General features: G+C 40.4%; 2 protein-coding genes across 4 annotated transcripts; one reads left to right on the top strand and one right to left on the bottom strand.

The window, feature by feature from the left end:
• Nucleotides 1-7,708: 7,708 nt before the first annotated feature.
• On the bottom strand, nt 7,709-9,165 carry LOC122073684 (protein FAR1-RELATED SEQUENCE 5-like). Its single transcript, XM_042638311.1, has 2 exons — nt 8,595-9,165; nt 7,709-8,472 (listed from the first exon to the last, which is right to left on the bottom strand). Exons 1-2 carry the CDS (start codon nt 9,163-9,165, stop codon nt 7,709-7,711), a joined length of 1,335 nt encoding a protein of 444 aa, XP_042494245.1.
• A 2,420-nt stretch (nt 9,166-11,585) lies between these two features.
• On the top strand, nt 11,586-14,699 carry LOC122074792. 3 transcript variants are annotated; one of them, XR_006139045.1, is made up of 2 exons: nt 11,586-11,867; nt 14,193-14,699. XR_006139045.1 is itself a non-coding variant. In XM_042639760.1 (2 exons), exons 1-2 carry the CDS (start codon nt 13,582-13,584, stop codon nt 14,477-14,479), a joined length of 708 nt encoding a protein of 235 aa, XP_042495694.1. In that variant the 5' UTR covers nt 11,586-13,581; the 3' UTR covers nt 14,480-14,699. The 3 variants fall into 3 exon arrangements, 1 of the variants encoding a protein (XP_042495694.1); XR_006139044.1 differs by having other exon boundaries at nt 11,586-14,002; nt 14,106-14,699; XM_042639760.1 differs by having other exon boundaries at nt 11,586-14,002.
• The last annotated feature ends 12,517 nt before the right edge of the window (nt 14,700-27,216 follow it).

Below are 27,216 nucleotides of genomic sequence, written 5' to 3'. Positions count from 1 at the left end.
ATTCATAGAACATATGATCTCTTGATTTCTCATCTCGACCACACAGGTTGCATCTAGAAGGCAATACCACCCCTTGTTTCTTCACATTTTCATCAATTGGAATTTTATTTTTGATCAGCCTCCACCCAAACACTGCTTGACGCGGTTGGATCTGTGAATTCCATATCAAAAACATCTACCCCACCTTAGACAATTTCCTTTTGATATTTTCCCAAGCCGATTTAATAAAAAGAACTCCAGAAGAAGTAGGCCGCCAATGACAAACATCCTACAAAATAGTCAATTTAATAGACTTGATCTGCTCAATTATAATTTCAAACAAAACAGCTTCTACTTTTTGCAGTGCCCAACATCCACCTAAAATGAAAACTGAGACTTTTGCCCTCGGAGAATAAAAAGAATCAATGTTAAGACCTAGCATTTCAACAATAGGTTTATTTCTCAGCCCAGTAATCTAGCCCAAAATTAATATTCTGACCATTACCAAACGACCATTGCTCCTGAGACCCCACGGAACTCCAAATTTTCTTGATACTGGCCAGATGGAAGAAGACAGGTGCCATTTTTTCAGAGATCGGGCAGCTTTTAATAAACAAACGGGAAAAAATTTAGTCATAGAGGAATTTTCGTGATTGATCTGCCTTGCCCAATTTACACAAACAAAAACAATTTTAGAATTTTCTGAGGTTAGCTTGTGTCTGTCAGAATTTTCCTCGCGAGTCGAGGTTTCTTGAAACCGTTTGAAGGTTCTTTCTTGCCTTAGGTTGGGTTTCGCAGAGTGGGGCTTTCTCCTTCCCGAGAGAGGTACCAGGTTGCGTGGGTCTCTCACCGACGCTTCCCTCCATTGAAGGTTTCGGATGCCTCTTCCTTCGAGTTGGTGCTCTGTTCTCTTATTACAACCAGACTCTTGATTCTCTTTAGGCTTTGTTTTCGTTTGTTAGTGCTGCATTCTCTGCTTTCCAGAATTTTCTCCGGATTTGTTCTTTGTTTGCTAAAACTATATCTGCTCCAGTTGTGGCGGATTTGTCGTGTTGGATCCTGTTGTGGCTTACGTCTCCCTGGTTAGACTATTAGGATTAAATCGCAATGGTGTCGGTTTCCTGATTTCTTGTATAATGTCCGATCGTTTCTGTTTGTCTTGATTTTGTATTCTTGATTTTTTTTTATTTCTTCTGAAGATTTTAGTGTTTCTTTCTTGTTAGATCTTTTCTTCGTTTGTGCGATGTTTAGATTGTAATGGTATTAGTTTCTTGATTTGCCTTTTAATGTTTGATCTTACTTGGTTTCTTTTTCTCCTTTTCTGCAGGTCTCTAGACTGTTAGGATTAAATCGTAATGGTGTCGGTTTCTTGATTACTTGTATAATGATCGATCACTTCTGGTTGTACTGTTTTGATTTCTTGATTTTTTTGATTTCTTGATTTTCTGATTTTAGTGTTTCTTTCTTGTTAGATCTCCTTAGTTTATGCGATGATCTTAGGTTTTAGATTGTAACGGTATCGTTTTCTTGTTTGCCTATTAATGTTTGATCTGATGTGGTTTCTCTCTCTCTTTTTCTGTAGGTCTCAACATTTTACTATTCTTGCGTAATTTTTAGATGTGCTTATCCATTTCTTCACTTTAGTCTGTTTGTTTGTTTGGTGCAGAATAGCAAATCCTTTGGATGGATCCAGAGTTAGACGGTGCAATCTCGTCAGAATGGCCGGAGCTACTTCAATCAGAACCAGAAGAGGTGGATTTGGATACATCTAATCTAGGAGTTGACTCTAGCTTTGTTAATTGGACTTTTGTCCTAATCGGAAAGGTTTTCTCCACCAAGCGAATTCCTACAGCTCCTGTACCAAAAGGACTTGGAGTGGCCTGGAGTCTTCAGAGAGATCTAGAAGTCAGATCAATGGGGGAAAATGTCTTCCTCATCCAATTGGCTAGTTCTACAAAAGTGATGGTGGTTCTAGATCAAGGTCCATGGCTGATCAAGAGTTGTCTTCTAGCTCTTCAACCCTGGACACCGTCAGTACAACTCCAGTCACTCTCCTTTGCCTCTTTTTCGATTTGGACCTATGTCTATGAACTGCCTTTCTTTCTTCACACTAGAGAAGTTGCAGTTCGTATTGGTGGCAAATTGGGGAATTTTCTGCAAGCCCAACTGCCTGTCTCTCTTAGAGCTCTAGGGAAGGCTCTGGCTATTCGTGTATCTCTAAGAATAGGCTCACCCCTGTGGCCAGGAATGCGCCTTTTTCGGCCAGAGGGAAGATCACTGTGGCTGGAATTCTGCTATGCCGAGCTACCGCTATTCTGCTATTTCTGTGGCTTGATTGGACATGATAGTCTCTCCTGCCCTATCCAAAGAGCTCTCCCAGGGGATTTTACCTCACCAAAGGCAATGGATCTAGATCCAGAGGTAAGAAAGCAATGTTGGGATGTCTCTTTTGGGGAATGGCTCCGACTGGGAGGATCAGTGGCCAGGCCAACAGCAGATGTCCAAATGCGGTTAGCAGCTAAGTCTATTCTCATAGGTTTGGAGCTCCACTCTTCTTTGCATACTTCTTCGGATTCCATGGAGCAGGATCAGGTCCCATCCTCTTTCACTGATGGTCTGCTGTTCTGGTTACTCCATTCGGCAGAACATTTTCACCGACGATCTAGTTTGAACGAGGTAAACCTAAACAAGCGGTTTGGAAGATTGGGAGGAGGCTTTCGGCGGCTTCCCCAATAGAACCTTCTGGATAGTGTAAGATTCCAGCCCTTGGACTCGGAAGGCCCAACTGCGTGTCAGCCCAAGTCAGCCCATTTTACTAGTAGTGTAGTTGGACCAAGTGAGGAGGCCGACTTTACATGTATGAAAACTTTCTCTGGGGCCCAATATGGAGGCCCACAATTTGTCTTTAAATCCCCAAAGGGTAAATTTCAGGATGTTGTGGGTCCTAAGGTCACCTCCCCCATGGGCTTAAAATCTAATCAAACATCTTTGGGCTCGCAACTACTTGATAAGGGGTGTCCTGTGGGCAGCCCGCTTACTCCTACAAAATCATTGAACCCAAGCCCATCCTTAAGGATAAAGAATGGAAGCCCAATCCTTCATGGGCATACACCTTTATCAGACCCAGTAACCCAGTGCCCTGTTGTCCATAGTCCTCGGGCTGGTCCATGGCAGGCTATCTTATTAGAAGCGCCAAATCAGTGTGACCAGGAGACTAATCTTGTTGACCCGTTTGCCCAACATATTACTGATGCCAATAGTACTCAAGCACTTAGCACTGTGGGCCTGGGGAATGGTGGGAATTTGGTGTCTGGTGCTGATGCTTCATCTTTACAAGCTACCATGTCACGGGATCTGCTATCTGAGCAAGATAATTATGATAGTGATGCATCACAGTGCCCCTTGACTTTGACAAAAGCATCTAGAATGGTTCTGATTGCTGAAGAAGTTCAAGAAAGAATGCAAGAGCCCTCCTCTGTTACCTTAGGGGAACTGCCATCTCCTTCACAATCGCCGGTGCAAAATAGAGTCTGTAAAAGACGGTTGGGGCGCTCCTCCACCCCTATTGCACAGAAATTTAAGAAAATGCGCATATCCTCTGATGCTGGGTGCCCTACACATAATAAAGGGGTTTTGTTCAAGAGAGCTCCTTTATCTGATGCATCCAATGGTCAAGGCTGGCGGAGGAAAATTAATTTTATGACAATTACTAATGCTGTGTCTACTGCTGAAAAAGGGTGGCTGCCCTAAAACAGCTGGAAAAACATCCTCTGCCGCGAGGAACTGGCACGGCGCGGCGAGGCGAGGCGCGAGATGACAACACGTGGAGCGAGAAAATCGAGCAGTGTTGGTGACGCTCCGATTCCTTCCACCCACTTCATCGGATTCCCATTTCACCCGATTCATTTCACCTGTTATAGGTTTCCTCATTTCATACTCCAAAAGACCAGCATTCCCCATCTTCCAGCGACCTCGATCGGCGACGGCGATAGGGTTCTTGTGACCGTGACGGAGCAGCGAAGATTTCTTAACCAAGTATATCAGCGACAACAAAGCCTCCTACGATCAGTCTTTCATTCTTGTTAGGGCTGTTTCACCTCAATCGTTCATATCCATTCCAACCTATGTGATTTCTTTTTCAGAGAGGCCAGCGATTCTTTTTACGGGAAACATCGACCAGCGACGAAGGTCGAGCAACCTCGACGGACCAGCGACCAAAACTTCTTGCAGTAGTATTTCATTATGTATGGGATTATTCTCTTGTATATGCCATTTGTTAGATGTTTCAATTATGAACACAATTTTTACCAACATCTGTTTCAAGTATGAAAACAATCAAACCTTTTCACTGAGCTGCATTTGGGTTATTTTCTTGACGCCTTAAATTCTATTGAATCTCTTGAAAAATCTGTAGAATTATGGATAAAGTTGATGTAGGTGAAGATGTTGAGACTATGCCTCAGAATGGCATGTTATTTAACTCAGAGAATGAGGCTTATGATTTCTATAACAGTTATGGAGACGGGCTGCAATCCCCTGTTTCAGCTCTTGGTGATGGGGGCAAAGCACGGCAGAGGCTTGGTGGGGATTTTCATTTCGGTGTCAACCCTTATAGGGCTTTTGGTGGCTGTGAGTCCTATGGGTCTCACGACTCCACCAGTCGTGGTTACTCAGCTTGGGGTTTGAGAGAGTTGAACTTGAACACAATGCCAATGATCCACTGTCCCCTGCCTTTTCATTTTGGATGAATCAGAAATAGCCTACCCCCATATATTTGGTATTTCAGTCAATAATTTTTAATCATTACTTAATCTTTTTGGATTTGTTTGCTAAATGTATGTATTCCCTTTGCCAATCAAACCTTTGTGAGGTGAATCTTTAGCTCAAAATGGAAGAGCAACTGGGAATTACCCAGAGTATGATGGTTCGAATCCATCAAGATTCTAATTACTTGTTTCTGTGTATATGGATGGTATTATTGTTGTTGTATACATTCTAAGATTTCTTGGTTGTTTGTAGAGAAATTAACAAAACTGAGACGTAGAGTGAAGCCAATAACTGGACCAGTAGTAGTGAGTGGCTTCCTTATGCTCCTAGGAAGCTTTCCATGAATTATCAAAACGTTTGATTGACTCAATTGATATATATATATATATATATATATATATATACAGTTGGTTCGTTCAATTGCATTACTAAGTGCTGAAATTTCTCCAAACACATCACGGAAGCCTACTAGTTTGGTGGGATTTGAAACAGGACATTACAGTAAGGTGAGTGGATTTGGTAAGTGGTAAGGTGGATGTATTGATCATAATTGATACAACCCAGCCCAGCCCCGGTGCACCCCTAATCAAAACAATGAGAGAGGGAAATAGAAAGATTTTGAGTCTCTTGATACTGTTTCTGAACTCTCAAGACTCGTTATAGGATATGGAAAGGGAAAGTTGGGTTGAGACTTACCCTAACTCCAACCCATACCAAACACCACTAATGACAGTGGTGGTAGAACTAAGGAAAGTGGTTGAAAATTAAAAGAAGCAATAATAAACAATAGCACAATGGTATGAGAAAGGTGATTACTTCATATGGGGGGAAAAAGACAGTAGTGAGCTTTTGTGGTTGTCTCAACATATTGGAGGGGCCTCTTTCCGGGCTTTAGTATTACATGTTTCAAAAGAAGGCCAGGACAGTTCAAATTTTGATAGATGGGGAGTTTGAAAACTGTAGTTGCAGGGATAGCAGCCAAGCAATATTGAAGTCAACTGATTCAACTCTATTGATTCCAAATAATCTTTCTGATTCAGAGCTCTCTTTTTTCAGATGGGTACACCATAAAAGGAGGGAGGGGGAAAATAACAGCACCTGATTCAGTACATTGGAGGAGCCACTGGGATTTTTGTGGTTGTTTCAATACATTGGAGGAGCCTCTTTCCAGACTTTTAGTATCACATGTTTCAAAAGACGGCCAGGAAAGTTAAATCTTGATGGTTGGGAGTTTGAATTTGAACACTATAGTTGCAAGGATATAAGTAGTCATCTGCTTCACCTTCCATGCCTTTGTTCTTTTTTCCACCAATCTATTGTGGATATAAGTAACAAATCCACTTCTAAAACACAAATGCATGCTATTGTTTATTTTTCATGGGCATATGATTGTCCTTGTCCAAAAAAGTTAAAGAGAGATTCAAGCAAGGGAACATGTGAGTCTGTCTATTGGAAAAACTAACTGTAAAGTTCATCAATTCTAGAATTTCCATGAAAAAGAAAAGACTTCTTCGCATGGCCAAATCGAATAGAAAATTTTGGCTCAATGGAGTGGCTTCTTGTTGAAATAATTGAAAAAAATCAACTTCTTTATTACAGGTAGGTACACATCTTCTTCCAAAGCTGGTCCCAACAGCCTTCCAAAGCTTTTGTTGGCAAACAAATTCTCAACTGGAGATTGCAAGTGTGGAGGTAATTACTCCAACATTGACTCAATAATCCGAGAGAAAATTACTCAATAATGCCCTTAGATCACTTTTTACCTGCCACCACATTGACTCAATAATCCGAGAGAAAATTGCTCCAACATGTATACAACAACAATAATACCCTCCATATGCAGACAAACAGGTAATTAGAATCTTAATGGCTTCGAACCATCATATCCTGGGTAATACCCAGGTGCTCTTCCACTTTGGCCTAAAGATTCACCTAACAATCTAAAATGGTTAGAACAAGATAAGATCCAAACATCACATAATGACAATTCCCATAAACATAGAGCAATAATGTAGAAATAGATACGAATGATCAGCCATAACAAAATTAAAATTATGAGATCTAAAAGTGCAGCCGCAAATCAAAATTACTTTGTTCTTAACATCAAAATGAAAGAAAAGAAATCATTTATCTTGAAAATGATGTATAGGCGTTGTTGATACTTGCGAGGATAACTGAGAAAGAGCTTGCTCATAGGTTCCCTGCACAAATATAAGTTCAGAATGAGAATTTGTAAATCATTAATTTGATTGTTAGGTGAATAAGATTGAGAAGGTATGTTGACAATTACCAATAAGACTTCTGCGAAACTAAATGGCATCATATTCGATAATGAAAATTCATCAAATGGTTCAGGAGGTGAAGCTTCAGAAGCTTCAATGATAATCGGTCCTCCACTTTTCTTCTTTTTTTTTCCATTGTTTTTCAACCCAACTCTTCTTCCTTTTACCACTTTTACAAGATTTTTTCTTCTTCAATACCAAAACAGGATTTACAACTGGGACCTGAGTAGGCACAACATCAGGTTGGTTATCAGATTCAGTGATACTTTGAAGCTGTTTATATAATTCTTTAGAGGCATTTTTTACCAAATCAAATCCTTTAGCACTCTTTGAAGCTTTCACTGCTATCTTCACAAGTTGTGGACAAAGAAGCCTATATTGTTGAGTATAGTCTAGGTTTACATCTTCTACAATTGTTTTCCTTTACTATCTTCTATTATCGTGCTTCTTGCTGACCGTGTCCATTGCCACAAAATATAAGCATCGGGAATATATTTAATATCTAGGACATCCAAACTTTCAATGAATGGCAACAAAGAATCCTAGATGTTTCATATTTCTAGCAACTACAACTAATTTTGGGGCCATCTAGATTACAAAGGACCTTGTACACACGGTTTGAATTAAGAACCCCAACCAGATATTGACACAAGGTAGTACCTACACTCCGAAAATTTATTTTACACCCAGTTATACTGCTCCTGAAATTGCTCAAAAGCATAAGGAGTATAGACTTCCCCAACTTGTTTCATAACTGGTGACATATAGAACATTTTTCTTGGTAGTTTGTTCCTTGCATCAAACTCAGCTTTTAATTCTTTAGCTCGCTTATCGTTGACAATTCTTTCAAAATGCTTAAAAAATTGCACAACGTCCATTGTGGATTTTAAATAATCCTTCAAACCACCATTCAAACTCTCACTGAGTTGCGTACTCCGCATACCTAATGTGAATGTATTTTTTATATAGTAGCTTGCCCACTTATATCTAATCTTGTAGATACGATTCAACCATGTGCTATCCTCCATTCCGTGATCAGTAAGTAATTTATGCCAAGCTTCCTCAAAATGTAATTCATCCTCATATTGAAATATATATTTTTTCAAATCAGTGAGAAATGAAGAGCCTTCTTTCATTAAATATCCTAAATGGTTAATGCCATGTTGCATTATATGCCATGTCTTTAGCCACGTCTCCAATAATGCATTCGCTATAGCATCTTGATCTGTCAAGATTGTTATAGGCTTCTTATGCCCATGTGCTTCCGCGAATGCATCAAATAACCACTTGAAACTTTCAGCCGTCTCGTCATATAATAGTGCAACCCCAAATATAATGATGCCTCTGTGATGATTGAAGCCAACAAATACCCCAAATAGCCTACACTCTTTGTTAGTGCAAAATGTAGTGTCAAAACTAATGACATCACCAAAATGTGCATAATCTATTCTCATATTCACATCAGACCAGGAAATATTATTTATTTGTTCTTCATTGTCTAACTGCATTGAGTATTTAAAGAAGGATTGATCCAAATTTGTTTTTCAAAATATTTCAACAAAATACCTACTTCACCATAAATGAGCGAACGCTGCCTTTTAGTTCGAAGATAGTTCAAATGATTTTCACTCGTGTACCCCAGATTCTCTATCCCTCCAGCCTGCCTACCCATGTACTCAAATAAGTTTTTAGGCTTAATTCCCGAATCATCAACCAAATTAATTTCATGTCCATGTAAATCAGAAATCTGCCTCCGTGAACGCATAAAATGGGTAGTACCCTCAACATGAAGTTCATTGTTATGTTCTTCAACTAAGTCATGACACTCGTACTTTCCATTTTCTATCAAATGTATGGTCATCCGTGCCTGACATTCTGTTCTTGTTTCAACTCGAGATTTACTTGTAAGACCATCTCTCTTATCTTTTCCATGAGAACCAGCTTTACTACATACAAATCTTCTATTTGTCATGACGGTCCTATCTTTGTTGCTCCAATGAGCATAATCTTTCCTAATACTAAAATCCACTGCTCCTCCATAACTGTTATAGAAATCATAAGCCTCATTCTCTGAGTTAAATAACATGCCCTTCCGAGGCTTAATCTCAACATCTTCACCTACATCAACTCTATCCATAATTCTGCAGATTTTTCAAGAGATTCAATAGAATTTAAGGTGTCAAGAAAAAAACCCAAATGCACCACAGTGAACAAGGTTTGATTGTGTTCATACTTGAAACAGATGTTGGTAAAAATTATGTTCATAATTGAAACATCCAACAAATGGCATGTTTAATATAGCATATATACAAGAGAATGATCCCATACATAATGAAATTTTGCATTTCCTAAAAAAAAAAAAAAAAAATGAGCAAGTGAAGAAAAGCTCGTATTACAGAGAGCTGTTTTCCTCTTTTTTTTTTTTTTTTTTTTTCTACTTGTAGCTTGTTGCTTGAATGTCGTCGTTGGTCGATGTTTCCCGTAAAAAGAATCGCTAGTTTCTTTGAGGAAGAAATCACACAGGTTGGAATGAATATTAACGATTGAAGTGAAACAGCCCTAACAAGAATGAAAGACTGATTGTAGGAGGCTCTGTTGTCACTGATATACTTGGTTAAGAAATCTTCGCTGCTCCGTCGCGGTCACATGGACCCTATCACCATTGCCGGTTGAGGTCGCAAGAAGATGGGGATCGCTTGTCTTTTGGAGTATGAAATGAGAAAACCTTATAGCAGGTGAAATGAATTAGGTGAAATGGGAATCCGACGAAATGGGTCGAAGGAGTCGAGGCATCACCAACACCGTTCGATTTTCTCGCTCCACGTGTCGTCATCTTGCGCCTCGCCGCGCCAGTTGCTCGCGGTAGAGGATGTTTTTCCATTTAATCACCACGGGGGCCATGACTCTTTTATGTTGGAACTGTCACGGGTGTGGTCAGCCTCTGACGGTTCAGTATTTGAGCAGTTTATGCTCTAGTATCAGACCAAGCATCCTCTTTCTGATTAAAACAAAGCAACAACAAAGGTATATGAATAAGATCAAGCGTAGGTTAGGCTTCCCTAACTCCTCCTTTTTAGATCCTCAAGGGCCTGCCGGTGGTCTTGCTTTATTTTGGGATGACTGTATCTCTAACTATTCTTTCTACTTCTTGCAGATTTTTTGATTTGACCCTGGATGCCCCTTTTCTTTTTTCTCTCATCAGACTTACCTTTGTATATGGTGACCCTCAAACAGACCTCCGAGCCGCCTTCTGGAGTGAGCTAGTTTTACTAAGCCAGTCTATCTCAAACCCATGGCTTTGCATTGGTGATTTTAATGAAATCTTATGTTTAGATGAGAAGTTTGGAGGGCGACAAAAAAGTTTGACCCAAATCTCTGTGTTTTCTGATGCCATTAATAACTGTAATTTACTGGAATTGTCTTTTTCAGGTCCTCGCTTTTCTTGGTCAAACAAGCGACATGGAGATCAATTGATAATGGCTAGTATTGATAAAGCCTTTGCAAATGGCGAGCTCCTTGGACAGCAAAATCTGTTGGAGGTTCGGCGACATACTATTGTCGGGTCAGACTAGGGGTGTCAATCGGTCGGTTCGGCTCGGTTTCAGTCCGGGTTGAGTCAGTTTCGGTGTGGGAAAGCTGAAACTGAAACCGAACCAATAAGGAAATTCCGGTTTCGGTTTGGTTTCGGTTTTGATACGGTTTGATTTTGATTTGTCTTTGGTTTCTTAAATCGATTTGTAACCAGGTTGATTTTGGTTTTTGGTCCAGTTTGGATTCGACTTTCCATACAAATGTATACAAAACTATGCAAATTTTGATTTTTTTAATGAATTTTGGAGTGTTTCGGTTTCTTATCGGTTTGGTTTCGGTTTCGGTCCGGGTTTTGAGCCGATTTCGGTTTGGTTTTGGGTTCATCCGGTTTCCGGTGCGATTCGGTTTGATTTTGGGGTTGCAATACTCCAAACTGAACCGAACCAATAAGGCTTTGGTTCAGTTTGGTCCGTGTTGTTATCGGTTTGGTCTGATCGGTTTTATCAGTTCGGTTTAGGAATTGACACCCCTAGGTCAGACCATATCCCGATATCAATTCATTTCCACCCGCAACCTAAATGTAACGATCGACAATTCATTTTTGAGTCAAGATGGGTGGGCCACCCAAATTTGGAGAGTGTAGTATCTCAGGCCTGGGCTCATAACTCTCAAGGATCTACATCCTATAGACTCCAATAGAAACTTCGAAACCTTTCCAAAAAAATAGTAGAAACTTCGAAACTGTAGCTTCCGGCTAAAGCGGTGGAGTTGGGAAAAAAATCATCTGCAATTCCGATCTCGTACAAATTTGTGAAATACCCCCTTTAGGGGATGACACGTGTATTGATACCAATGCAATGATCCAGATCTGATTTAAATGATTTAAGGTTTTATTAGTTGTAAGAGATCTGGACCATTGTATTGGTATCAATACATGTGTCACCCCCTAAAGAGGGTATTTCACGAAATTGTACGATATTGGAATTGCAGACGATTTCAACCCGTAGAGTTGTGAAATGTTTAAAAATGGGCAGTTAGAAATAACAAAGCTCACTGAGCAGCTGGAATCTGTACAAAGCCATCCGCAGCGCGAATCCATTCAAGAGAAGGAGATTTCAGTGAGGCAGAAATTAGAAGAAGCCCTAGTGGGTGAGGAGCGCTATTGGGCTCAGAGATCTAGGATCCAATGGATCAAAGATGGAGACAGAAATACCTCTTTCTTCCATACGGCTACTTCCCGAAGACGCGAGCTCAACTACATCTCTTGTCTCCGCAATTCTAGTGGGGATTGGATCCCGGAAAGCCAAGGTTTGTCTGATCTTATTACAAGTTATTTTTCAAACCTCTTTACCTCCTCCACTATGGGGAATATTGCTGATTTCTTGGACTGTGTCCCTACTCGGGTTACTCCTGAGCAGAACCAAATACTTTGTTCTCCATTTACTGCTAAAGAGGTTAGGGTTGCTGCCTTCCAGATTGGGGTTTTTAAAGCCCATAGTATTGATGGACTTCCTGGGAAGTTCTATCAGTTGCATTGGAATATTATAGGTGCTGATGTGGTTAATGCTGTACAATGGTTTTTTAACTCTGGTCACATGCGTAAGAGCTTTAATGAAACAGTCATTGTCCTAGTTCCAAAACATAAAAGCCCTAGTGAGTTGCACCATTTCCGGCCCACTAGTTTGTGCAGAGTCATTTACAAAATTATTGCAAAATGTCTTGTGAATCGGCTCAAACCTTTTTTACATTCTTTAGTTCATCCATTTCAGAGTGCTTTCATCCCTTCTAGGGCCATTTCGGAAAATGTATATATTGCACATGAAATTTTACACCAAATGAAGCACTCTAGTCAAAAAAAGGGTATATGGCTCTAAAGTTGGACCTTAGTAAGGCATATGATAGAGTTGAATGACAATTTCTAGAACATATGCTGCACAAAATGGGATTTTGTGCCACGTGGGTCAATTGGACAGTGCAATGTGTGTCCTTGGTTTCATACCATATCAAAGTACATGGTAGCATTGTTGGGAAGGTCACCTCTTATAGGGGGCTCCGTCAAAGATGGCCCCTAAGCCCCTATCTTTTCATTTTATGTCAAGATGCTTTTTCTTGCAATTTCATTAAGGCTGAGAGATGTAAGGAGATATATGGGTTTAAAACTAGTAGATCGGGTCTTGTAATATCCCATCTCCTTTCTGCCGATGATTGTCCCTTTTTCTCCAAAGCAGGGGGTAATGAAGGTCGGCAAATTTCTAGGCTCATTGAGAATTATTGTAGTGTTTCTGGGAAAATGCTTAATGTTGATAAAACCAGTATTTGGTTTAGTCCTTGTACTCCCATCTCTTGTCGTGGAGAGGTCTTTAATGCAACCGGGTTTAGGGAGGTTCCTGACCTTGGCAAATATTTGGGTCTTCCAACCAATTTTGGTAGATCCAAAAAGACTCTCTTTTCTTACATTATTGATATAGTGCAGAATAGACTTTCTGGGTGGAAGGAAAAACTACTGTCCGCAGTAGGTAAGGAGATACTCATTAAGTCTGTTGTCCCTGCTTTGCCCTCTTACACTATGTCAATGTTTCTCCTTCCTTCCTCTTTATGCTATGCTTTAGCTAAAATTGTTAAGACAGTTTTGGTGGAAGGATAGCACTGGGAAAGGGGTTTGCTGGATTAAATGGGCCCACCTTTGTAGGAGTGAAAAAGAGGGAGGGCTGGGGTTCAGGGACATCCACTGCTTTAATATTGCTCTTTTAGCTAGACAAGGGTGGAGGCTCATTCAAAATGAGTCCTCCCTTTGGGCTCAGGTGTTTAACGGTAGATATTTTAATTCTTCTTCATTTTTGGAGGCTAAGCCTAAGGGTAGTTGCTCCTGGGCATGGCGTAGCCTACTCAAGGGCTGTATAGAGCTATTGGTAATGGCTGCTCAACAACTATTTTTAAGGATAGATGGATCCCTGCTCTACCGGGTGGGATAATCATTAGCCAAAACCAACATGCATCTGTCTCTTTTGTGTCTGAACTTATTATGCATACTGTTAGGAAATGGAACTTACCTCTCCTTAGATCTATCTTTATGGAAGATGAGGTAAAGGCCATTTCCCAAATTCCCCTTTGTTTGTCTCCAAAAGATGACAGTTGGCCCCTTTGTTTGTCTTCAAAAGATGACAGTTGGGTCTGGGGATTGTCAAAATCAGGAATTTTCTCTGTAAGGTCTGCTTATTATACATCTCTAGCCCGGCTCTCAACTGGATCTGCATCTTTTGATCCCTTTTGGGTTGTCCTTTGGAACCTCAATATTGTTCCCAAAATAAGATTCTTCATTTGGAAGTGTTGCTCTAACTCTATTGCAGTAAAAAACGTTCTCTTTATAAGACATCTGGCCGCTGATACTCTATGTCCACTATGTAGCAGTAAGGATGAATCTATTGTGCATGCGCTGTTCCATGGTCAGTGTTTCAGGGATTGGTTAAATTTCGTTTTTGTGAAGTATATAAATCTGTGCCTAATATGCAAGATTTTCATATTCTTTGGTCTTCGGTGATCTGGCAGATTTGGAAGAGTAGAAATGGCGTAGTTTTCAATCGTACCCCCTTGATCTTTAAGGAGTTTTAACTGCGGTTGCTGCATCCATTGCAGGACACATTCATTCTGAAACCCTTTCTGTCCCTGGTAGGCCTTGGCTGAGAGAGGTCGCTACGGGGCTGCTTCAACCTGAGTGCTCAGTTGTGCATACGGATGGTGCTTGGAGGGCTTCAACTTGCAAAGGCAGTAGAGGAATTATCATTGAATCTTCATCTGGGGATTTCTATGTGGCTTACTGCCGTAGTGGACTCTGTTACCCTGCTATGGCTACAGAAGCTGAAGCAATCCGTGATGGCGTCCTTCTTGCTGTGTCATTAAATCTCTCTGCTGTTTTGATTTGAAGTGATTATTTGCCTCTGGTTGTGGCATGTAATAGGCGCAATGCCTCGTTAGATTGGGCTGCTCGTTCGATTGTTGATAATTTGTTGAGATTAATAGGTTCTATTTCTTCTGTAACCTTTAGGTTTGTTCTTCGTGAGTCAAATAGGGAGGCACATTTTCTTGCTAAGGGTGCTTCTTTGTTCTCTCTTTCTCATGTCTGGTGGTTCCATCCCCCCCCCCCCCCCCCCCCCCACCCCCACCTTCACCTTTCTTGTAACCTTTGCTTTTCTGGGAAGGATTTGTTCCTTCTCTGACTTCTTTTAATAAAATTTGTAGTTCTGTAAAAAAAAGCAATTTACATAAACATGCAAAATTTACATCTTGCAACCTCCTTATTCCTAAACCTCTCTCGCATTTGGGTTTGCAAGTGTCCTCTCATTTGACTACATTTTTTTTTAAACAATTCCATATCCCCTGACCAGATGAAGTTGTGCATCCATCTTTCCACCAATTTAATGGAGGAATCAGGCCACCAATAAATACCAAAATTGTGAATTGGGATGCTTGAAATCATTGACCTCACCAACTCAACCTTTCTTGCCATAGATAATAACTTACCCTTCCAATTGGCCAATCTACCCTTTATCTTATCCAGTAAATGGAACAAAAAATCTTTTTTAACTCTCCCTTTAAAAATTTCCACCCTCAAGTATTTTGTAGGTAATCTAGCTGGTTGAATACCCAAAAGGTCAAAAATATAGTGTTTTCTGTGGGGGGCCACTTTTTCCAAAAAACAAGCTACTCTTTTCAAGGTTAAATTTTTTACCAGAGAAAGCCTGATATTTAACCAAAAAAGATTGTAGGCTCTTCACATATTTTGTTGATACATTCATAAAAATAAAAATGTCATCAGTAAAAAGTAAGTGAGAAGAAGTAGACACACCTCTAGGGCCTGGAAGTGACTTCAACAGCCCCTCGTGAATCATTGCCTTCATACCTCTACAAAGGACCTCTTCGGCCAGAATAAACAATATGAGAGATATTGGGTCACCTTGATGTAAGCTTCTACCCACTTCAAAAAACCCCATAGGGCCACCGTTTACTAAGACAGAGACTCTAGAGGAAACTAGCAAGTGATGGATCCATGAAATCCACTTCATAGAAAAGCCAAATTTTTCCAAGGTTGCGAATGAAAAATCCCATGATAGCGAGTCGTAAGCTTTTTGAACATCAAGCTTCAACCCCATTCCACCTCCCCTCACTGTAGAATGCATCAAATTTTCCAACTCTAATGCAAGACTGATATTTGAAGAAATAATTTTCCCTTCTAGAATGCCCCTTGTTCCTCTGAGATCAACATGGGCAGCAACACTATCATCCTTGATGACATAATTTTAAATATGACTTTACATTAAAAATTACCCATACATATGGGGCAAAACCTATCAAAGAAGCACCATTGACCTTTGGAATCAGGGTAATGAAATAGTTACTTATCCCTTTTGGCAACGTTCCTACAACAAAGAAAGAGATAACAACCTTACAAAAAGCATCCTCTACTATCTCCCAACACTTCCTAAAAAACTTTCCCGAGAAACCATCAGGACCTAGAGAGCTTTCAGGATCTAAATCCCACACAGCCTGCTTTACTTCATCCCTAATTGGAAGGGACTCCAAGTTTGCTACAGTGACATCAACAAATACCTTGGGAATACATTCCAACAGCTCCGGATGCACGGACACTTCAGCAGCTTCATGAAATTTCTAGAAAAAGCTAATTATATAGGAGGCAATATCCTGCTGATCCGAAATCCAAGAACCGTCCCCCCTTTTTAAAGAGTGAATCTAATTGCGAGCTCTTCTTATCTTCACAGAAAGATGGAAAAATTTAGTATTTCCATCGCCCTCTTTCATCCACCTCAGTTTTGGTTTCTCTGCCCATAAACGCTCGTGCATATGATTGGCTATGATTAATGCCGTCATCAGCTTCTTTGTTGAACAATTCATCAGACATACCAGACACCTCGATCACCTACTACACCTTTTTTAGTTCCATCGAAGCCTTTTCCACCTCTTCATTTAAATTTGGAAACGTTTCTCTCGCCCATATTTTTAGCTTCTCCTTTACATGTTTTAGCTTCTGGGCAAGAGCAGATATAGGATTTCCTCCAACATGCACATTCCATGCACCTTCCACTATAGACAAAAAAATTTTATTTTCCATCCAGAAACCATGAAACCGAAAGGGGCAGTTATTCGGCTTGGGCACACACTGAGACGGGACAAGAAGAGGAGTGTGATCTGAGCCTGAACTCACCAACACCCGCTGCCCAATGTTTTTGAAGGTGTCCAACCATTTTTCATTACAAAAGCTACAGTCAAGAACCACTGCCACACGACGTCTTCACCGATTGTTTGACCAAGTGTACTTCTTCCCTTGAGAAGGAACAGGTAATAACCTACATACATCAACCATTGCCTGGAACTCAGCAGCAGAACTAAGAATAAAATTAGCCGGGCCTCTTTTTTTATGGGACGTCAAGGTGGCATTGAAGTCCCCTATTACAGCCCAGGGCATTACTGAGGATACCTGCAACTCCAAGTCTAGCCACAATTGACGATGCAAAATTTTAAAAACACTTGCATGAATAAATGACATGCCCACTTTCTCTCCCGCCCAATCCAGCATTGTAGAAATATGTTGCTCAAACATAGCGACCACCACTGGGTTTTGAAGACCCCTTTTCCATATTATCCATAAATTAGGCACTTTATCTTGCCTCAAATTATGAATGAAATCTACTTCATAACCCATTTTACTAAATAAAACGAGGAATTTACTTACCTGAACCATAGGTTCAGCCAAGCATAAAAAATCTGGAGCAGAGTCCTTTAACATACATCGAAGGGCACTTCTCGCTGCGTCCTTCCTTACACCCCAAATGTTCCAATAGAGAACATGCATGGATCACTGTTTAGAGGGACGATTTTTGTCAAACTTTTTTGCCTGACCTCCACCCTTCTTTTTCTGCTTGCCACCTGCTACCAAGCCATCCCCCTCCTTCTCCCTAATCTTTACAGCCTTATCCACCAGCACCACCTCTTCATGAACTACCAAAACAGTCCCTCTTGTGCATTCTACCACTGCCATTGAGGACACAACATGGTCACTCCTTATTACCGTATCTGAATGCTGGCTTCCAAATGCACCCCCACGGTCACGACCACAAGCATTAGCCTCTCTTCTAGAGCGGTTTGGGTATCGTGCTTCTGAAGCTTGAACTGTTGCAGCATTTATAGTCTCCAATTCCTGGCCGACTTCCATCTCAGGTAAATCAAATTGAACCGGGTTTGATTCCGGGTTGATTTCCAAACCCACCTTAGTTGTACCTGTTTTTGACTCTATAGATGCCTCACTCTCGGCCTTATTTTGAGAAACATTATCCATGTTTCCTCCCTCCTTTCCAAATTCATTTGGACTCAAAAAGGAAGAGTCCAAATAGATTTGAATTCCTCCTTCAAGTGGATGCTCCATACTTGGAATATTCCTATCAATAGGGATATTCTGATTTGGAGAATTTCCTATCTCGTTTGGTAACTCCCTCACCGAGTTACCCCTAGCTAAGTCAACCTCTTCATGCTCGTACACCGCCCCTGGAATTCCCGGTTCCTTCTCTACAATGATGTTCTTTGTATCTTCTTCTTTCTTTAGTCTATAGTATGAAATCAAGTGCGCGAAGCACTTGCAGTATCCACAATGTTCTCTATGATCTTTATAAATGATTTTTTTACGAAAGCCAAACATTTGAGAAGTGCCTGGCTCAAGCCTTTTGATCTGAACCTCTTCCACCCTTGTGGATGCTTCAGAAATATCGATCTCCACCAGAATGCGAGCAAAATATCCCAAGATACTTTGCCTTGTTTGCCTATCTAATGCCACAGGGCATCCCACACCCTTCGCAATAGATAACAAAAAATTTTCATGCCAATACTCCAATGGCAGATTTGGCAAACGAACCCAAACCAGTTTGGTGATGGGCTGCTTCTCATGGATATTGAAGTTGGGTTTCCAGTGCTGAAACCGAATCAACTGATTTCCAATCCTTAAAGGACTTCTTCACCATATCGCTGCTTTGTCTCCCTCACATTGAAATTGGAATATCACATATCCCTTTCCCAAGGGATGCATGGTCACACCCTAGCTTAAATTCCATGTATCGAGCCTCTTCTCCCAATGCATCTAGAGAAATAAGCTGGAAATTTACCCGACCAATCAGCGTAAAATGGAAATTTTGCCTCTTTGTTTCATAATCCTACTGAGGAATTATGATTCTTCGAATGTTTCCTGCCTAAATCGGATCTGGTAAAGAGTCGATCACTAGCCATGTAGAACCTCCCAACGCTCTTGCATAAGAACGCTTAGGTGCAGCTATCTCTGTAGCACGAGCAGGGGCAGGAATCTTTGGGCCACGATCCAGAGCTTCCCTTGCCCCACCATCATCTTCCTCCTCCTCAGTAGTCCTACCTCCCAAATCACCACACTCTCTCTCCTCCGCTCATTTTTTCCCGCCCCCAAGTGCTCCCTCTTTGTTTGTTCTCTTCTCTCTCCTCCACATCATCACCTTAGACCTAAATCGTTGGACTCTAAATCCCAATTAGGAAACCTAAATCATTGTATTCTCTCTCCCCTATCTCCTATGATTTCTCTCCCATTCTCTCTTCTCTCCCATCCACCTCATCACAACCTAAGTCGTTGGACTCCCTCTGTCCTATTCCCTATAAATAAAAAGTATCCAAGAGGGGAGGGGGTACACTACTCTTTTAGGGTTTCTCTCTTTCTCTAGCACTTCACTTTTAGGGTTTTCTTTTCCCTAGTCTTTCTCTAGGTTTTCTTTAGTTCTTCTTCTAGTATTCTTCTTACTTTTTTATTTAAGCACTTATGTAATGGATTTTTTTTTAATGAATGCAAGTTTTTATATTTATTGTTCATGGTATTCAGTTGTAATTTTACCTTCTAGTTCTAGGCTTATTTCTAAGTGACAAGAACCAAGTGTGGAGCACAAGTTTTCAAGTTCAAATTTTCCTTCTCCAGGCCTAGAAATTTCCGATTTGGTTTATTCCAGATCTGGTTTTTAGGGCTGGTAGTATTTCAAATCAAACTAGAAGCAACAAGTTTTAATTCAAGTATGGAAGTTCAGGTAGGTAGGCTTCAAATTCCAAGATGTGTTGGTTAGGATGCTTATAGATGCATTTGTTTTAGTCGGTAGTTAGAAGTAGATCACCATAATTAATTGATACACTTTTGCATTATTAAAAAAAGTCAAAAATAAAGTGGTTGCTCTCCTTGTGTTCGACCTGTAGCTACACTGATCTGCGCGTTTGTGGTTACTTTTAAATCTCAAACAGTTGTTTTGATGGTTGAATGCCAACTTGTATTGCCCCCATTCTTTTGGATTCGAACTTGTAAAGAACCTCAGATACATCTCCATAGTTCAGTTAACCACCTCACTTTGGCCATCCATATGTGGGTGATATGCTGAACTGAGATTGAAACTGGTGCCATTGAGTTCAAAGAGTTGTTTCCAAAAATTTTTAGTGAACGTGGGATCCCGGTCACAGACTATTGTTTTTGGCATTCCATGCAACTTGAAGATGTTGTCAAAGAAGAGTTGAGCGACTCCCGTAGTTGTGTAAGGATGAGATAGAGGTAGAAAGTGGGCATATTTTGAGAGTCTATCAACCACTACCAAAATAACCATTTTCCCTTTGGAAGTGGGTAGGCCCTCCACGAAATCCATAGAGATTTCTTCCCAGACTCATTCAGGTATAGGTAACGATTGAAGCAGTCCAACTGAAGTTTGTAACTTTGCTTTGTGACATTGACACGTGTCACATTGGGCTAGTCTTTCAAGGATTGACTTTCTCATATCTAGCCAATAGAAAGTAGTCCTTATCCTTTGCAACGTCTTCTGATATCCCTCGTGAGTGCTGTTTTGGAACTGGTCAATGATAGTGCTAATCGTGGGAGAGTTTGTAGGGAGATAAATTCTTGATTTAAAATATATAACTCCATCCCTAATTTCCCATGGGCCCACTACTTTGTCATCCACTATATTTTTTTTAGTAATTGTTGCAGCTCCACGTTACTCTTGATCTCCTCCTTGATCACCTCCACCCAAACATAAATTGGGTAAGATATGGCTACTAGTTGGTGGGACGCACTCTCCACGTTTTCCTCCTCATTCCTTCTAGATAGGGCATCGACCACTATGTTCTCCTTACCTTTTTTATACTCCACCATGAAGTCATAGTGCATCAATTTTTACAACCACCTCTACTGAGTTGAGGCAGTTATCTTCTGCTCCCAGAGATATTTTAGGCTTTTTTGGTCTGTCCTCACCACAAATTGTTGACCAATTAGGTAGGGCTGCCATTTTTGAAAGGCCACCGCTAATGCCAGGATTTCCTTCCCATAGGTGGAGAGTAGTAAATTTTTCCCCCTGTAAAGCATGGCTAAAGAAGGCGATAAGCCTCTTTTGTAGGAGAACAACTCCTATTCCCAATCCACTCACATCACACTCCACAGTAAAAGTGGTTGAGAAGTTGGGTAGGGCTAAAACTGGTGCACGTGTCATCTCCTCTGTCAGTCCTTCAAAAGTCTCCTCTGCCGTAGGTGTCCACTTGAACATATTCTTCTTGAGAAAATTAGTAAGGGGCCTCACAATCTTTCCATAATTCTAGATAAATTTATGATAATACTCTGTAAGACAAAGGAGTCCATGCATAGCTTTAACTGATTTCAGTTTTGGCCAACTCAACATCGAGGAGATTTTATCAGGGTCGACTGCTACTCCATTGGAGGAAATAATGTGTCCCAGATAATGAACTCTTGATTGTCCAAATTGGCATTTCCCCTTCTTCACAAATAAGTTATGTAACCTGAGGAGTTGCAATGTGATCTCCAATTATTACAGATGCTCTTCCCATGTGGTACTATAAACCAAAATGTCGTCAAAGAAAACCAATATAAATTTTCTTAGGTAGTCTTTGAATACTTGGTTCATGAGTGCTTAAAAAGTTGAGGAAGCATTGGTGAGGCCGAATGGCATTACTAGGAACTCATAATGTCCATGATGAGTTTTAAAGGCCATTTTTTCCGTATCCTCAGGAATGACCCTGATTTGATGATATCTGGTCCGAAGGTTGAGTTTGGAGAAGAACCGTGCACCATGGAGCTCATCGAGAAATTCATCTATTAGAGGAACTGGGAACTTGTCCTTAATGGTGATTTTATTTAATGTGCGATAATCCATGCACATCCTCCAAGTACTGTCATGTTTCTTGACTAAAATCACTGGAGATGAATAGGGACTGTTGCTGGGTCGGATAACCCCTAAAGAGAGCATCTCTGCAACCAATTTTCAATTTCTTTTTTTTTGGAAATAAGGATGTCAATAAGCCCTTGCACACACTTGTTGGGAATTGCTCTTGAGAGGAATTCGGTGGTCATGAAATCTGGTCGGGGTAGTTCGCTTTGTTCAGCAAATACATCCTGATAATGGTCTGTAGACACCAAATTTTGTCCCCCCCTCAGCAATGACGAATTACGGGTAATGAGGAGACAAATATTCTCTCTTTCGAAAAGAATTCAAATTTTTGGCAAAAATACAGATTATCCCAGAACTTGTGATCGGTCAAACCCGATGTTGTTTAATGATGCGGGGAAGGAGACCAAAAGTGATCGATGCCTTTTTTCATAATAGGACAGTTGAGCCTAGCATATGCTCGATTCCCGTATCATTGGAAAGCATTCAGATATATGGTCCAATTGATATCTTGTACAGAAAAACCAGATACCTAGATGTGCCGTATTGCCTACCTAAACTTTAAACCAGTTAAATCTGAACCAAACCAAATCGACCCGAACCAAACCAAACCTAAACCAAACTAGACCAAACCTTAAACCAAACCAAATCAAACCACCCTAAACCAACCCCCAACCAAAACTTGCCACCTTTTCTCAGGTGATAAAATTTTCACTGCAATCCTGTAAGGCTACTGCTTTGGGTGATAAAATTGCCACCGCAACCACATAGGGCTACTGTCGCCCAGCCTACGGGGTAGCTGACCAGTCTATGGGCATACTTGGAGGTATATCGGGGTGCCACGACCTTTTGGAGGCATATCAAAGTGCCATGGGGGGAGGGACCTTACATGGATGTGTGTAAGGGCCTTACCCCCTTCTATACCCCCTTACACGCCCCTAAACCCCCTGTATATGCTCTTACATGGAACTTTTACACCGATGCCTCATTTTTTCTATAAATAGAGACCTCGAGTCACCGAGAAGAGCCCGGCAAAAAAAAAAGCCCCTGAAGAAGAAACCCTGTTCCAAAGACCAAAAACCCACAGAACAGTCCTGAGAAAAAAACCCTGTTCTAGAGACCTAAAGGAATGTCAGTGCACATACCAGGGCTAGCTATTTTTTCTCCAGAGGCAACCATAACTTCAGAAGGTTGCTGACACATTGGAATGAGTCCTACTTTGTTGGCGAGCTTTAAACTCAAGAAGTTGTGTGTACTCCCTAAATCAACCAAGATAGTCACTGCCACATGTCCCAACTATCCAATAAGGCACATTGTTTCTGGGATTCTTACCCCACACATTGCGTGTAAGGAGATCTCAGGGACGCCTCCCACATCTTCCTCTGGTTCTGGATCTGGTTCATCTGTCTCTTCTTCATCACAACCTTCGAGTAAGAATAGCTTCTTGCACCTCTGTCCAGGCACAAATCGCTCGTTACAATTGTAACAAAGCCCTTTAGATCGCCTCTCCTGTATTTTAGATGTCGTTATGCGCTTAACAGGTAAGGTGCTTCCTCCTCCCATGCCTTCCCTGCTCATGGTGTTGGCTTTGCATGGCTTGAATTGAGGGTTTGCACGCCTTTGTGAAATGTTTTGAGCCTTATATAGGCGAGCTAAGCCTATTGCACATGAGAGTGTAGCAGGTCGTGTAGCCAAGACATCGGCCTTGATGTTATCCCGGAGTCCACTCACAAAACAACTCACCTGTCGTTTAGGAGAGAGTTGTCCTACCTTAGATAGGATCTTCTCGAACCTGGCCTGATAGTCTCACATAGAAGATATCTGTTGGAGTTTAGTCAGTTCACTAAAGATATCCTAGAAAAGGGTAGGTCCAAATCGCACATAGAGTCCTTCATAGAAGGTTGCCCATAAGACCACATCGTCTCCCTGTTTGTACAATTGGTACCATAGCTGAGCTTCCCCTTCAAGGTGGAATGAAGGCAATGCAACTCTCTTGTCCTCAGGTGTTTGATGGAATGCGAAAAATTGCTCCACCCTGTAAGTCCAACTAGCAGTGTCCTCATCTCCATTCTATCGAGAGAAATCTAGTTTGACCATTTTGGTTAAGTAGGACTGCTGACTTTGGTGCATGCGCATTGTCAGATTGTTCTCCTGAGATCAAGGTTCTCCTTGGGTTTGTGAGGCCGCTCGTGAGTTTTCCCCATTCTCCCCTTCAACTCGGTTTGGTAGGGTAGTACTCATACATTCAAACTACTCACTGATCTTGTTGAGCACCTCCTGATGTCCATCTAACTTCTTCAGGATTTGTTGTTGCCCTTCATTGAGTGAACTTACTTCACCTTCCAACTGGTTCACTCGTTGCTCCATCCCTATGCTCTGATACTAGGCTGGTATATACATGGATGACCCCTTCTTCCCTATGTTGCCAAAAGTGAGTGAATGGGAAAGAGAGACCAATATAGGGTTGGAAAGAGTAGAAAAAACAAAACAATGGCTCTATCAAGGAAGCCAATACCTCCCTACTCGTGAGAGAAGATTTGAGTTAATTTCCAAGCTACGTTCTCCATCTTCTATTCAGGTATTTAATAGCAAAATAAACACGGTTACACCCCACTACCTCACCCTATAACACCTCCTACCATAACCCTTCCAACCCATTACAAATAACCTCCCATGATCGTGGTCACGATCTGAATAAAGTGACAACTGAACACATAAAATAACAACTACCACATTTACATCAAATAATAACTACTAACACTAATATCTGGATTTCACCCAAGAGACGTCGTAGGTAACACATGACTCATGCATTACCTCCCATGCTGACCTGGCACGTAACATAGTGGCAGAATTCTTGATGTCCATTCTATTCTGGTTAATGTTTTTTTCCTGTTAGTGCTAGATTCTAATTAAATGTCTACTCTTCACCATCTACCATTGGCTCGAAGGTAGGTTGTTGGTACATATACATATATTAGAGTCCATTTAAATTAGAAATGCAGTGAAAATAGACAAAAAAAAGCGTGAATCTGATTGGTGGTAGAAGTTGCAATGGGTGAAAGGACCTCCCTTCTAATGTTTATAGTAATACAAAATATGCTGCTTCTCACCCCCAACCCCCAAGAGAAAGGCCAACAACAATGCTAAATCAGAAGAAAAAATTCACTTTATTTCCAATCAAAACTTTTTTGTGTTTCACCATTCAACTTTACTTCTAATTAAAACAAGACCCAATGCATCTGAATCAAGTTCTGATCACAAGTTTGCTCCTTATGATGGCTCATCTTTCATCAATCAGTCCACTACTTGCTGTCACCATAAATCTCCTCTACGTCTTTGGCAAAATTGCCAGCCAAGAGCCAGGTGATCAGTTGTAAGGCATGGCCTTTAAAGTTTAAACAACCTTGCATGGAATCGATCCCCTCTAATTCTCCTTCCCACAGAATGTACTGTGTGACAAGAAAGCAATAGCTACTTCCAATGCATTAACCATACATAATACCTTACCTAGCTACCTCTCGTTTGTCTCATGACTTTTTCCTTTTGCTAGTAAATTAGGAAAAAGTTAGTTTCTTTTTCAGTTTCTTTCTCTTTTTCTTTTTCTTTTTCCTTTTTCTTTTTCAAAGGAAAATATAAAATCAACAACTATACAAATAGGCAGTAGTAAGACGGTGGACTTGGTACAACAGTAAAGCTGTTCATTAAAACCAAATGATTGTAGATTTGAGTTAATAAATAATCTCTTCGCAAAGCAAGGATAAAGCCGCGTACATTATGACCCTACTCAAACCTCACAGTGGGAGGATCCTTCAATCACAGTGTAAGCCATTTTTATATAGCATTAATTGTCTTAACAAAGTAGGAACAACATCGCAACATTATTTTGGAGAACTGCATACATATTATTTGCCACTGAGACACTACATTTATTTTTATTTTATTTTATTTTTTTGTGCAAAAGCCCCTTAGGGCCAAAAAAACTAACAAGCCCCAAGAGGTAGAAACGCAAAACAATATCCAACAAATTCTCAAGAAACAAGGATACCCAATGACCCTTATCAGGATAATCAATCGTCCATTTAGAAATAGAATCAGCTAAAACATTCTCCGGCCTATATACATGATGGAAACACATAAAAAAAAAAAAAGGAACAGTATTCTAAATTTGTTATATTAAAGTCAGCCTGTTTATTAAGATGTTTAGCACATTATTCATATTATGGGAGAAGATTCCAGGAAAGAAGTGGTGAAAAGGGATGTAGATGCTTTCCGTTTAACAATAAATATTGTCTTTAAACAGGTTGAATGGTGAAATAGGATTCATATAGCTGAGTCCACTGAAATTTGTTAGAATGCTTAGTCAATTTTAGTGTTCCTCTGAGTGTGTGTGTATATATATATATATATATATATATATCTCAAACTGATGGTGTTATGGCAGTTTTGGATTAAGTAACGCTAGCTCAATTTGGTGAATGTCATGCTCGATTTTCTATACATATAAAGTATGAACTCAAAACATGGAGAACAAGTTAATTATATATCATTTATGTTTGATTTGACAAACACAGCTTGATGGCCCAGCCTCATTAGATATTATTATGAAATAGATCCTATTTTGCTTACTCAGGTTCTAGTCAATCAGTATGCATGTATTTCATCAACAAAAGATGACAGAATTTATCATAACTATGTTCGCCTATTCCTCTAACATGTCAAGGATGAGTGGATCCTGAACAGCTATTTGGCACATGAAAGCTCACTTGTAGGCCGCCAAATCTCCAAGATCCCTTGTTCAGATATCAAATTTCAGTCTCAATACAATTTGCCAAAACATAAATTATAGTTAACTGGTCACACCTTTTATATCCAGACACAGGCTGCAGTGTGAAAAGACCATGCTACCTCCATACGGTCAATGCCCTTGCCTTCTCTCCCAGTGGCTCATGTGCTGGTATATAGCCACATGAGCTGTTAGCATTCTCTTGTAGATATGTATTATTGAATGGAGTGATCCAAGGCCCTTGGGTTACTTAAGTTATTAAGAGAAGGATTTTGCTGTTGACTAAATCTTTTTCCTTAGTAGAGTTCAAGCATGTTTGGAGGGAATTAAATAGGCCAGCAGACTGTATGGCTTCTCTTGGACCTCCAAATGAAGAAATCCTGATTATGCCTAATGAGTTCCCTAATAATCTGAAGATGTTTGTGGAAGAAGATGCAGCCCACATGGTGCATTACAAAATCTAAAGTGCATTTTCTATGATTATTGTAATTATCTATTTCTTAGCAAGGCATGTCCTGCTTGTGCTAGGAATTCCCTATCCTTTCTTTACGTTTGTCCTAAGAAGGTAACAGGAATTGCCTACTTTTTGTACTCTATTTTTTTTTCCTCTTTCAATACAAATATACAATTTATCAAAAAAAAAAAA

The sequence above is a fragment of the Macadamia integrifolia genome, chromosome 3 (assembly GCF_013358625.1).
Source record: "Macadamia integrifolia cultivar HAES 741 chromosome 3, SCU_Mint_v3, whole genome shotgun sequence".
Taxonomy (NCBI): Eukaryota; Viridiplantae; Streptophyta; class Magnoliopsida; order Proteales; family Proteaceae; genus Macadamia; species Macadamia integrifolia.
Note: the sequence above shows the minus strand (reverse complement) of the source record. Positions and strands in the feature narration are given on the sequence as shown.

Bases quoted from the DNA above. Each gene is read 5' to 3' on its own strand.
- LOC122073684 (XM_042638311.1), bottom strand. From the start codon at position 9,165: ATGGATAGAGTTGATGTAGGTGAAGATGTTGAGATTAAGCCTCGGAAG. The intron at 8,473-8,594 runs GTATTTTGTTGA...ATATGAGAATAG, and splicing joins GCTCATTTATGGTGAAGTAG to ATTATGCACATTTTGGTGAT.
- LOC122074792 (XM_042639760.1), top strand. From the start codon at position 13,582: ATGCATACTGTTAGGAAATGGAACTTACCTCTCCTTAGATCTATCTTT. The intron at 14,003-14,192 runs GTCAGTGTTTCA...CATCCATTGCAG, and splicing joins TGTGCATGCGCTGTTCCATG to GACACATTCATTCTGAAACC.